General features: G+C 40.1%; 1 protein-coding gene across 1 annotated transcript in view; it reads left to right on the top strand.

Annotated features, from left to right (window-relative positions):
* ntrk2a (neurotrophic tyrosine kinase, receptor, type 2a) overlaps positions 1-13,981 on the top strand; it is a 79,703-nt gene extending 65,722 nt beyond the window's left edge. The window contains exons 16-20 of the mRNA XM_023414394.2: positions 1,099-1,271; positions 1,516-1,671; positions 2,323-2,407; positions 9,944-10,102; positions 12,510-13,981. Coding sequence (XP_023270162.1) covers positions 1,099-1,271; positions 1,516-1,671; positions 2,323-2,407; positions 9,944-10,102; positions 12,510-12,695 — 759 coding nt within the window. The 3' untranslated portion in view covers positions 12,696-13,981. The remainder of the gene's footprint in view (positions 1-1,098; positions 1,272-1,515; positions 1,672-2,322; positions 2,408-9,943; positions 10,103-12,509) is intronic.
* The last annotated feature ends 6 nt before the right edge of the window (positions 13,982-13,987 follow it).

Below are 13,987 nucleotides of genomic sequence, written 5' to 3' on the forward strand. Positions count from 1 at the left end.
CTAAACCTGAAAGGTCGGACAGTCTGAGCATGTGAGAACTCATCATAGGAAAGTCAACCCAGATTTCCCATACACGTCTGTTATCACATTTCAAGCGGAGATCAGTGCATATGCTTTCATACAGTATCTCTACTGTAATAATCCATCATGTCATTATCATGCAGTATCACATTACAGTCTGTAATGTACATGACCGAGCCTCTGTGTCATGATACATGATTGGTTGAAAGTGTGTGGGTGGAGTCACAGTCTGTTTCATTTTCTGGCATCTCAGCATTCTGGATGAAAGATCACGGGTCGTTTCCGTCTTCCTGAGCTTTGTTAGTGACTTCTCCTTGTCCTTTAGACCTACGGTACATCTGTAATAGGAGCTTCTATCCGCATCGTTAGTACACAGACAAACAAACACGCACATACACAAGGTAGAAAAGAAACGTATATCAATGTCATGCACTGTAGGAAGACAATCAATTATTCATGTAGGACAAGAGGAATTTTCTATATTTTTCTTCTTTAGATGTGAAATGAATACAGACCCCATATAACTTTCATTCCCTGCAACTCTCTCTCTCTCTCTCTCTCTCTCTCTCTCTCTCTCTCTCTCTCTCTCTCTCTCAGTCGTTCACACACTCCTTCTCTGTCTTTGTCACAGATGCTTGTATTACACAAACTGCCTGACAGATTTCCTGATTCATGCAAAGGAGACAAAGATTAGTTTCAAAGGGAAGCAGTGAATATAATGAATGTAAACAGTGCTGGACGTTGTAATGGCTTACATTAATATAAGATGTCTCCATTTTATCCTGCTCTGCTATTGTATCAGTCCTTGCTCAGTGCCAGTAATTTCACACCGTGTGTGCCGAGTTGCTGTAACTCACTTTTACAAGGCAAGACACTTACTTTTTTTTTTTCATAGTGGACATCAGCCAAATAAATTGGAGCAGACTGGGTGCACTGTGAAAATGACTAATTGGCAACAGTGTGCGTGGCATAATGTGTGAGTTTTCATTTGTCAGTTTATTAAAATGTCACTTCTGTGTGTGTGTGTGTGTGTGTGTGTGTGTGTGTGTGTGTGTGTGTGTGTGTGTGTGTGTGCAGACACTTAAAGAGGCCAGTGAAAATGCCAGGAAGGATTTCCACCGTGAGGCTGAGCTCCTGACCAACCTTCAACATGAACACATTGTCACTTTCTATGGAGTCTGCGTGGAGAGCGACCCCCTCATCATGGTGTTTGAGTACATGAAACATGGAGACCTCAACAAGTTCCTCAGGCATGGCTCTTTTCTTCATTATATAAGAATGTCATCAACATGGCACCTGTTTCTTTTGAAAACTTTACATCCCCTTAAAATGCCATCATGCAAACAGAGGGGTCAATAGACTAAGTTAACTGTATAGTAGATGTTAAAATGATGTTTAAAAGGTTAAAAAGTCTAGCAACACTGGAAACGCAGATGACAGGAAACAACATGACATGACTGAGTTTACATAGACTTTCCTCTTGATCCTGCATAGGGCTCACGGTCCAGATGCAGTTCTGATGGCAGAGGGCCAGACCACCAGACCTGTGGAGCTGACCCAGTCTCAGATGCTGCACATCGCCCAGCAGATAGCATCTGGCATGGTCTACCTGGCATCACAGCATTTTGTGCATCGCGACCTAGCCACCAGGTTTGTCACTTGTTGCCTTAAATAAATAAACACATCACTATACTGGGACATTTATTCAGAACCTCTATATTTTATGGCATACCTGATAATGACAAAGTGAAAACATAGTTTTTTGAACATTTTTACCAATGGAATAAAATTGATAAGATCATGTTTGATCAGTTACTTAACATAATAATTTGTTGGAAAACCACAAACCAACACAGTCGCATCATAGTGGCCAGATTGATGACTGTGTTAATACACAGTCAAGTATTTCTGAACATCTAGAAACAGAAAACAGAAGAGACGTGATTTTATTATTATCCTGTCAATCAATCAGTCAATGGTAGACCACAGATATCTGCTTTTTTGCAGAATATATATTCATGTTTTCTCTACGGGCTACCTGTTTGGCTGATATCTTTTTGGGAATGGGTTAGAGTTAGGGGGTTGGAAAAGGAGAGGCATGCTGCTGCACTTTCTTCAATGAATTCACCCGCATCAAATCTGCAAATTGGCTAGTGTGTGGAACATTTTAAACTGCCATCCAAACCTTTGTAGGTTGTGATAAATACAGTAGAGGTTAAACAACCTACAGAGTAACTCAATCTTTGTAAAACAAACAGTTCTGTACTTAGTTTGTGTTTGCTCATATTTGTCGTCCAACAGAAACTGCCTGGTGGGTGAGAACCTGCTGGTAAAGATTGGAGACTTTGGCATGTCCAGAGACGTCTACAGCACTGACTACTACAGGGTAGGTGTATGTGTCGATATCTTTTCTGGCCCTTCTTTTAGCCTCCCTCCTCCTTGCTGCATGGGTCCCTCGCTGCTCCTCCCCTGCATGGGCATGACTGACGGACTCTGGCAGAGTTACAGTAAGATGCTTGTTGTGGTGGGTTGACTAAACTGAGTATAGTTCAGTGAAATTGAACATGTTGTGAATAGATGATGTAGTTGATTGGAGAGGGGGAAGAAATTGCATGTTTTGTTAAGTGATTTAAGTCATAGCAAGTGTAAAATAAGAGCTGTTTATTAAGATAATTACTGCAGCATTTTCTGCCATCAAGGGCCTATTTACACCCGTTTTAAATCCAGGAATCTGCCATTCACCAGAGACTTGGCTAGTAAGACAACTGCATGACAAGACACTAAAATTACAAAAAAATTAAATTAGAAACTCCTCCCAAAAAGTATAATGGTTTTTGAAAAATCAATTGGACAGAACAAGATTCACAAAATATGAATCAATATTTTCTTTTGTAGAAAGACCACATTCAATTCAATTGCTTTAGCGTAGCTTCGATAAACAGTAAATGAACTCGGAGATATAAAATAAGAAAGGTTTTGTGTGTGTGTGTGTGTGTGTGTGTGTGTGTGTGTGTGTGTGTGTGTGTGTGTGTGTGTGTGTGTGAGTGAGTGTGTTTTTGTATATATCCAGGGACATTTAGCAGCTCTTCTGTGAGTGTCAAGATAACTCAGTAGTACCAGAGACAGTTTTTTTTCCTGCTGCACAGTAATCTGTCGGTTTTCCAAAAGGCCGAAATCTAATAAATTGTACTGATTGATTGATAGTGACTGTCCATTTTTCCTGCCCTCTCTCCCATCCACTGTGACAAACTGACAGCAGCGACAGTGACAGAGAGCTCAGGGGAGGGCGGTGAAAGAGAGAAAGAAGGAGGGAGCAGCCATTCAATGACAAGAAAAATCTCTGTTTTGAAAAAATAATAACTTATTAATAAATAATAACTTAATAACATGCAGAAAGATAACATTGGATGAATATATAGTTCAGTAATTGCATTGATTGATGCATTTTATGTTATGGATAAAAGCATGCCTATATTTTTGCCAGAATAATTACTGTTCAGTGCAGTTAAAGAAATACAAAACAAAATCATCTTTATTTAGGCGAGAGGCAGTTTTCTAGATTATAGCTTGCATATAGGCTTCTCTCTCCCTTCATCTTTGCCATTTTATAATCACAACTACTGTATTTAAAAATGTAGTTCAGTAGAAATTATGACCCATATACATGACACTGGCATGCCAAAATAAGAAAATTCCAGGTATATTTTTCTTGTTTCTCATGATTTGAAAATGACTTTACCAATAGTAGATATTCTTATTTACTGTTATTTTACAGGTAATCATATTTCACAACATGTAGAAAACCTTTCATGACCCCAGAGCAAAGCAACAATGTTAAAAAGGTAAAAAAAAAAAAAATCTATTAAAAATTTCAAGTAATAGGTGCTCCAATCACATGGAAAAATTACTTTTCGTTAGGATTAAATTTGGAATAACGAGTTGTACATGGCATCAAATTAAATAAAAAAGATTAAGGTCTCTCCTCTTTGGTTTTCTTTTGTACTATCTCTGTGTGACGACACAGCACTCCCCCTTCTCCTCCCCTCCTTCCTTTCACCCCTCCTCAATAAAGCTAAGCGCCGAGGCTGTAGTCATAGCAACGGTTGAAGGCAGTGGCGGTGAGCCTCGGAGTTGTATCCAACGTTTCTCAGGAAGAAAAGTAATCAGAGAACTTCTGTTTAGTATGCTGTGGCAGTATGAGAAAAAGAGAGGGGGGAGAAGGAGAGAGATGAAAGTGTGGGAGACAGAGGCAGGAAGGTGGCAAAGAGACGAAGAGAATAGAAAGAGCTGGAGAACGAGAGAGATGGAGGGAGCAGCTGAGAAAGAGAAAGGGGGAGGCAAAGGAGTGGGAGGCCAGGGAGGGAGAAAACAAGACGCAAATAAAAATACAAAACGAGTGAAGGCGGTAATAGAGCAATAAAGGAACATACACATGCCGAAGTGGGAGAGGAGAGGTCTGGAGGAGAGGCAGCCCACAGAGAAAACATCGCACAGGATAGTCAGTAACAACCAAACACATACAGGAGCTGCAGCTTCACCCAACCACAGAGCAGGATATCAGAGACACAAGAGACGCAGACAGACAGGGGGGAAACATCAGAGCGGGAGAGGTACAGGATGGTGGGAGGTAAAACACAGTGATCCACCCATATTTCAGCATCCAGGAGAAGACATAGGTGTGTGTGTGCGTGTGCGTGTGCGTGTGTGTGTGTGTGTGTGCGTGTGTGTGTGTGTGTATGTGTGTGACTGTGTGACTGTGAGAATGGTGTATGTGGGAACCCAGCCATGCTCTTGCGTCAGACAGGAGCAAAGATGAGTCATAGAGGAATTGGAGGCCCCCCCTCAGTGCTTATGTATGTGTTGGTGTAAGGAAATAGAAGCAGAGGCGGTAGGACCGAAGGGGCTGTGGTGACGTCATTGAATCCCCTGTTACACAATGAACCTGACAGATGCTTCAGAAGACAGACAAGGATGCAAACCACGAGTCTTTCCGTGCAGCCTTTTTTTGATGTGTGTGTGTGTGTGTGTGTGTGTGTGTGTGTGTGTGTGGGTGGGGCTGGACTTGCAGTTGGAGTTGGGGAGGGTGAAGGCATATATACAGCACATTTTCTCTCTCTTAACTGATTTCATGCCCAAATGTGTAGGATGGAAGAAAATTAATTGTCTGCTTACGTTTTAACGTCGGAGCCTGACTGTTTTACGCTGCTGACACAGACTGTTGGGAAATGCTGGCAACAAAGTAGAACTAAACAATCTCTGCAGAGTAATTTGGCTCGTAAGTGTTTTGTTTTTTTTTCAAACCATCTATGGGTCCCGATCAGCACAGACAAACAGCATTTTAATGGATCACCTGGAGACGCCAGAGTGGAGCAGTTATCTGTACAGGAGTGAGCATTCATGTGGACAGGCAAAACACCGTTTGCATGATACAGATCAATACAAAGATGATACTGTCAACATTTGATAAAATCTACCAAATGGAGCACAATTTCCTCTTGCACACGTTTTTGAAAAAAAGATTTTCCATCATCTATGTATATAGTTTTATTGTAACTACCTTTTCGATTGTAGCTATTATTATTCAAATAAAAAAACAAAACAACATATCAAAATGACATTAAGACTTACTGTATATGTTATGACAATCAAGCCAGCAGTCGCTTCACAGTTACCTAGAATGGGTAACTGGGTAACTCAAAATCGCCACTATTTAAGATTTTTCTTTTTTTTTATGTGCACACTGAAAAGAAATCCCAAACGTCCAGAATAATGCCATGAATTGTTTTTATTTATCTTTTTATGTCATACAAAGTGCAGGACACAGGGAAAACCTAAATCAAATGAGTAAAATTAGTATTTGGTGTGACCCCTTTGCTTGGTTGTTCCAAGCATCTTGGAGATCCCAGACTGAATTCATGATGTTGAGATCAGGGCTCAGTGGGGACCAGATCAGGACTTCTTGTTCTTCTTGTCCCTGAAGATAGTTCTTTATGACTCTGTAGTCTTACGTTGTACTAGAAGATGATGTTTTTTAGTGAGAGATAAATATATTGTGTGTAAGCATTTTACTTATAAGTTCATTGTCTGCATATTTGTGTCTCGAACTGAACAACATTTCCTTACTACGTTAATAACATCATCGAAGCAGCATGACATGTCCTTGAAAACAAATTTCTGTTGCAGATGAGTTGTATATAAAAAAAAGCAACATTGTTGAAAAATGTCATGTCAACCAACACATACACACACACACACACACACACACACACACACACACACACACACACACACACAAACATACATATGCATAGACACTAGCATTCTTGGAAATAGTTTTTTAGGTAGGGTTCCTGTGTAACAAAGAGTAGGTGGAGTTAGTCACCTAGGCCCCTCCTCCTACACTACATCCCATAATGCTTTCTTTTTAACCAGTCCAGTTGCCATGGATACCACAGCCTCCAGCAGGTCACTACAGAGAGCCCACAGCCCTCCTCTGCTTTATTCTTCCTCCTGTTTTAGGCTTTCCTGGAACACTTAGGCGGTGATCTAGCTGGAATGATGCATATTTATAAGACAGAGAGGGAGAGAGAGGGAGACAGGCGGGTTAGAGAGGGTGAGAGAAGGTGAGAACAAGTGAGAGAGAGATGGAAGGGAACAGCAAAGGAGACAAAGACTGACGACAAAGCTACTGACAGCAAAGAGAAAACAGAGACGGGGCTGATGCACCGTCAGTGAGAATCTTTAAAAGCGCTTATTCTTCAGACTTCTCCACTGTAAATTTTTTGTGCCCCTCCCCCTCCAATCAAAAGAAGATTTAATCTGAGGCTTTCCCTTCCTGCTCATTCATTTCTTTTCTCTCCTCTGTTTTCTCTTTCAATTCAGCCTTGTTACAGCCTTGTTGAAGAGACTGCCCTTTTGTTTTCTCCTCATTCTCTCTGTCATACTCTCTAATTCAGATATGCACATACATATATATACACACACACACACACACACACACAAAGTTAAGAAACAAACAAAAAAATGTACCACAGCAGTTCAAGAGCCCAATATTAATATTTCAGACCATCAGGGGGAAATGATCAGCAATGATGAATAAAACAAAAAGACTAATGGACATGAGCAGGTTCAGACACATCAGTGAATAATAAATACTGTCAAAAGACTGTCTATAGAACAGAATAGAAAAGAGTAGAATCAACAATGGCCGTGTCCCAAATCAATATCTATTATGGTGCTTCATATTTACTGTCTGTCTTTTTATCTGAATTCTGAGTGTCAGATTTACCCACAATACAGAGCTGTCGGGACCAGCCTCGGTTCTTCAGTAACTCTGAACTCTTAACAAAGTTTAACAATGATTACTTAGTGAGCACAAGAAACTCCCCTTTTAATACCATAACTTGGGGGTCTTCCGTATCCATAAAACTTATCAACACTCTGCTTCTAAAGTAATTTAACACAACTCTGTAGTTGTTTAGCCCACAGATGTATCTATCTAATTTAAACAGGATTTAAAATGGTCCCAGTTTTCATCATGACCAAACGGTACTTTGTGTGTCCCGTCAAATATATGTCAACCATGTTGAGAATAGTGTATCTATTATATTATACACGGTGTATGTCTGTGATTTGCATTTGAGACCAGCATCAGATTTTGATTAAGAATATCGAAAGAAAATGTGCATTTTGTTGTATAAATAGTGTTGTATGGTGAAGCTTCAGTGTTGTCCCTTGCTTGGAAGTCGCTTTGGATAAAAGTGTAAAAGTAAATGTATAGTGTGTTGTAGTGTATTTAGTGTAATGTATGTCGTCTTTTTTTTTTTTACAGCATTCTATATTATCATTCTTACACTGTAACCCTTTTACATTGCTTTGGCAGAACTTACCTTCATTATGGACATGCCAATAAAGCACATTTGAATTTGACAGAAACAGGCAAATGTAAATGAGAAACAGACAAACAAGGAGGGAGATGTGGCATTACAGAGAGGAAAGCGAGGGCCTGGTTATAAAGAGTAAGAGCTGCGGAGATGAAGGCAGATATGGTTCCCAGGACGTACCAGTGAACCTGATGGCTATCTATGTGACCGTGCACGTTTTATTACTCCATTAAATAACCCACTGAATAACATAGAAACAGGCCAAGTGTGGATACCAAGCCATTAATAACAAGCATAAACCTCAGAGAATGGATTGTGCTGTCTGTGTGGAGCAATGGAGCGCAGATTGGTCGGTAGATTCATGTGAAGAGAAGGAGTGAGGGTAGAGGGGAGGTTCGGTATGAGAGAGAACAGCATCAGTATACAAGGTTATGTTTCACTCAGCTCTACTATAAATAGGTTAGGGTTAAAAATTCAAGCACTGACGAATTTAACTTTAAGCCCCCTGAACTTCACTGACCTGCCAGAAGGTCCGTCATTGCAAATTCATGCTGTGCAGCAAAACAATGTTCAAACCCTAAAAATGTTATTTTAGATTCTAGTGGAGATCCCACGTTTCCTATGATAATCAATATATCAGGTTGGTTAACAGATATGTAGAATGCTTCCTATTGGATGGCATGACTGTAAACATCATATAGCTTTAATTCCATACTTAAAGCTACTAAGGGGGGAAACTGTGTTAAAGGGTTAAGCATACTGTTTTCTCTCTTTTAATGGCTGAGCGACACTGAGACATAATTAATATGTAAGACACAATAGCTTTTATGCAAACATAGTACTGTAATTACATGATACTTTAAGGCTGAGGTGCTCTCTCACCTTTTGTCACTGGTGGAGCATGAAGAGTGTTTCACACTCGGACCTCTGCCGCAGCATTAACCCCATTCAAGGCTACAGTCACAGTCTGTGGGAGTCTGAAATGAGCTGTCTGTGGTTATGAACAGTACAAACATCAAATGAATACGACAATCAAACAGGCTCCAAAGGCTCAGTTCAGATTAGAGAATAATGAAATGACCAATTGTCTCTCAGAGTGCCTGTGAGTTCCTCAGCAGTTGATTTCTGCTTTCCGAGAATCACTGGGACTCATCATATTGTTTGATACAACAATTAAAATGAATAGGGTCAAAATTTAATTATTTTTCTTACTTGAAATCCACTTGCATAGGACACTAGCAGTACACATACTGTATTCTGCAATAGTTTATTCTGGCTCACACATTTTATAGCATACATTTGATTGCTTCCTCAAATGTTTTTTTTTTTCTTTTGATCCATTGGCTGATTACACACTTTCTATTTATCTATTTATCCTCTAAACAGCTATGAATGCGCATGTGAATGGGTGAATGTGGCTTGTAGTATAAAGCACTTTCAGTGGTCAATGGGACTAGAGACTAGAAAAGGGCTATATACTGTAAGTGCAGTCCATTTAATAGTGATGGGTGGCCAGTAAATTAGTGCATATACCCTCTTCGTTTTAGGGAATGTAAAAAGCAATACTCGCTCGATCTTCTGTTAAATAAAAGTATATGCTCATCAGAATTGAGGTGTGCTACGGTCAGGGAGATGATGGAATCTACTACGCCATACCACCAAACCATACTTATTTAAATGCCTCAGGCAGCAGTTTGGAGGAATGAAATGTTTGCAGCACCATTTTAAAATGTATTGAAATTTCTGAGTGAACCTTGGTGAGAAATGTGAAAAGCTGCGTGACCGTGCATTCGAAATGCATGATGCCTCAGAATAAAATGAAAAGAAAAGACTTGAATATAGAGCGGTCATGTCTGTCAGAGGATGGGATGACTCTGAAGATGCTTAACTGCTCGCACAATCTTTATTCTGTCCTCTGTTCACTCTACGCTATACTGACTTTACACTCTCTCTCTCTCTTTGTTTGTGTGTGTGTGTGTGTGTGTGTGTGTGTGTGTGTGTGTGTGTGTGTGTGTGTGTGTGTGTGTGTGCGTTAAAAGGTCGGAGGTCACACCATGCTGCCAATCCGCTGGATGCCCCCTGAAAGCATCATGTACAGAAAGTTCACCACGGAAAGTGATGTTTGGAGTCTAGGAGTCGTTCTCTGGGAGATCTTCACCTATGGAAAACAGCCTTGGTACCAGCTCTCCAACAATGAGGTACAGAACACAATACAGTCACTTATTATAACTCTGACACCTCTATAAACACCTCTAAACACACCAGCAGACAGCATTACTGATCTATCACAACAAAACATTAGTGTAGTGAAAAGTACAAAGCAGAAACTTTATGTAAATGTTCCCCTGGAAGCACTTTCAGCTTAATAAGTAATGGCAAACAACATGTTGCAGCCCGCAGATATGAGGAAACAGCCCTTTGGTTCAAGTAAATTTAAATATTTGATCAATTGTGTGAGCAGTTTTCCCATAGGTATACATTTTGTGAATCTTTCGGCCTCAGTCACCTCATTATATAAAGGTAAGGCACATGGCTTAGAAACTTGATAAGTTGTTTATCATTTTGTGATGTCTTGAATTAATTGTAAGGTAAGACGCAGAGCTGGGGAACCAGGTTTTGCTGGTTTTGCTCTAAAGCGCAGAAGCTGTCTGGCATCGCTGTCAGGCTGGTGCAGGAGCAGATGTGTTTTGTGTTTTGAGTGGAAAGGCTTTTTTTGAAAAGGACTCACAATATTTCCCCTTCTTTTTTCTGACATGGATCACGCTGAATTTTGTGGTCTGGTGGCACTGCTGCAACTAAGTGTCTGTTCTTTTTTGCTCAGGACAAAAGCTTTGTTCCCTAAGTGTCGTTTTACCAACAGCGAGCAGCGACACAGCCAGTAGATTTTGTTCTAAATAAGAATCTCCACTCAAACCACCTAAAACTGAGAAAATGAACCAATATGGGAGCCAAAGGTGGAACCAGTGAATGTTTGACACTTTTGCTAAATTATCTAAATAATTAACCTTTTATCAAGACAGTTGCTGTTTTAAACCCACTAACAATAATTATTGGCCTGCCTGTGGGTTAGTTACTGTGATACAGACTCATACTCAGCAGCCAAACATGTTTTTAACTCACATAACTTAAATTTAAATTCCACTGAAGAGGCTGAACCTTGGGCAAAATGTGTAAAAGTGATGCAGAATACTGTATATCTAAAGTAAAGTATTTTCATTGATTTGCACCCATACAAAAAACTTCCTGCTTTTGACAATTTCAGTCAGTGTAAACATCATAAGAGCTGGGACAAGCTGTTTGAGAATATATCTGATGCTGAAATAAGATGATTGTAACTCACTGAAATTACATTAGATTACTGACATAACAGGAAACCAAATCGCTCAATTTGAAATGCCGTATTAAATGCATTTCTTATTATGCATTAGATTAATAAGTAAACAATTGGCTGTCGCCTCTGAATAATTAATAACTCTTACAAATCTTCCCTTCACTACACCCAGGGTCTTGACCCAGTTTCCAGGAAACACAGCTGCATCAGAGCCTTTCAACCCTTCACCTTAACCTTAACCTCAACATCATCAACCACCTTAGGACCAAAATTAACCTTTAGCCCCTTCCACCCTTTTCTTTATCATTTATATCTCTCAGATTTCTGCTGATTCACAGTTCACTCACCTCCTGACCAAAATTCGAGGCTCAGATATCTTCTAAACAGGATATGGGCTTTTGTTTCAAAATGAGATTTCCATTTTATATCGACTCTCACAAACTGATTCCCAGTTAGTAATGGCTTGGCAAAAAGATAATAATCTTACTGATCGGATCATTAAAAATTTAGAGATACCTAATGGTAATCTTCAGGTATTACAATGTTTTTTTTCAAAATGGTTATTTAGCGATTTGGAAGACACAGGTGCTTTTTTGGGCGCTTAATAGAAGCCGATAATTGGTATTCATTCCACACACAGCAGGGTGTATTTAATGTCTGAGGAAATTATAAAATGCTTAATTATATTACAGGCAAATAACAGTATAGATATTTTCCAAACTGCTGCCAGAGGATGATATATTCTCCCTGTACTGAGGAGAGCTTTCCTCTGCAAACAGCAGCTAGGTTTCAACAAAGTGTCTTGATCCACAAATCTTCATCCTCAAGGAGATTTAAAGCTCAAAACTGTATTTTTCTTTTCATTTATATATAAGAAAATATATCAAGTTTGCTGAGACACTACATTCATTGTACAGTTTATGTAGGTAAATCTATCGGTGGAGACTTTACTCTCACACAGTTATTGAGGAATTGCATCGGATTTGTCTGGATGACTGCTCCAGTGCAGTGTAATTTCATCAATTCAGTAAATAATTTATTCACTCTGACATTCTCACTGTGCGCCACTGCAGGTGAAGCAGCTTTACCAAGCAGATGCTCCATCATCTTCACTGGAGTTTGAAAATGCAGAAAGTTATGGATTTCAGCTTGAATTGATTGGGGCTGTGCCTGCTTTTTTTTTCTTTTCTTTTCTCTTCTTTTGCAACAGAGGGTCAAGATTACGGCTGACATCAAACCTGAGGTCTTTCTTTTCTCTGTTTCTTCCTCTGTAGGTGATAGAGTGTATAACCCAGGGCCGGGTGCTGCAGCGCCCCAGGACCTGTCCTAAAGAAGTCTACGACCTGATGCTGGGCTGCTGGCAGAGAGAGCCACACATGAGACTCAACATCAAAGAAATCCACGGCTTGCTCCTCAACTTGGCTAAGGCCTCGCCTGTATACCTGGATATACTGGGCTGAACGCAGGCGGAGGACGGAAGAGAGTTATGAGTGTGTGTGTGTGTGCGTGTGTGTGTGCGTGTGTGTGTGCGTGTGTGTGTGTGTGTGTGTGTGTGTGTGTTTGTGACAGAGAAATATGTCTGTTAAGGTGGGGATGGTTACATCCAAGTGTGTATGCACATTTGAGGTTGCATGTATGCGTGTGTTTGTGTGTGTGTGTGTGTGTGTGAACATGGTGATACCTCTGAATGAAGTTTGTGTGCGTGCAAGGTACCGCTGTACAGGATGTGAAGCTATTATCAAACTCTAAAAGGCAATCAAAAAGTTCTTCAACTCGTCCCCAATCGTTTCTGTCCTCCCTACCAATTTCCTCTCCTTTGTGCACCTCTATTCCTTCCCTCTTTCCTTCCCGAAGAGACATTTACTAAGAGTAATTTAACTTTGGAGGAAAAAAAAGCTTCTCCCTTCTTTTCAAATGCTTTAAACTGACTGGGGCTAAACTGATGAAACCTGATTAACAGGACTTTAAATTTAGTGACTCATTCGTCGCTGCCTGTCGGACAACAGGACCCGTTTGAACATCCGGAAATGTCAAGGAGGCGCAGCGTGGGGGAGGATGTCCAGAAGCTTCAATCCTTTGCGTGTAAATATGAGACTGAACGGCAGTGAGACGTTTCAGAGGAAATGGCTCTGTGAGATGTCGAGCCATAAACACACTGTGTTTTCCCCTCTCACCCTGTCTTGTCTGTTCGTCCTTTCTTTCTGTCTGTCTCTCAGAACTGTACACGAGTATTAATGTGAAGATTCATCCAACATGGCTTGCGGGAAAGACTACACAAGTGACGATTAACACACCGGTTAACATACAGTAGATTGACTGTAACAGAATAATGACCAAAACAACAGGAGGGGAAAGTAAACACAATCTGGTTTTGTTTCTGCCTGTCAGATAAAATCAGGAGGTGAGATTGGATGATTTCTGGTTGGCCAATTTCACTGATTACAAAAAAAAAAAAAAAGCAAGAGCAGCAACAAAAGACTAACAATACAGTGCCAACTGAGGCTTAACTGAGCTGCTGTGGTCAAATAATTATTCAGAAAGAAGGCAAAGGTATTCTACTATACTGTAATGATGAATATTAGAAATGTAAAAAAGCTCCACAATATCTCCTCATGCAACAGATTGTCATACATGATTTTAAGGATATATGCACTCATATCTGCATACTGCATTTTACCATTGTTTTCTTTTACATATCACTTTGCTAAGGCCTGGACTGCACTGTCATACAGCATAGGGTAACACGATAACC

Source organism: Seriola lalandi, unplaced genomic scaffold, assembly GCF_002814215.2.
Source record: "Seriola lalandi dorsalis isolate HSWRI2012SDOR001 ecotype SW California unplaced genomic scaffold, Sedor1 jcf7180002054524, whole genome shotgun sequence".
NCBI lineage: Eukaryota > Metazoa > Chordata > Actinopteri > Carangiformes > Carangidae > Seriola > Seriola lalandi.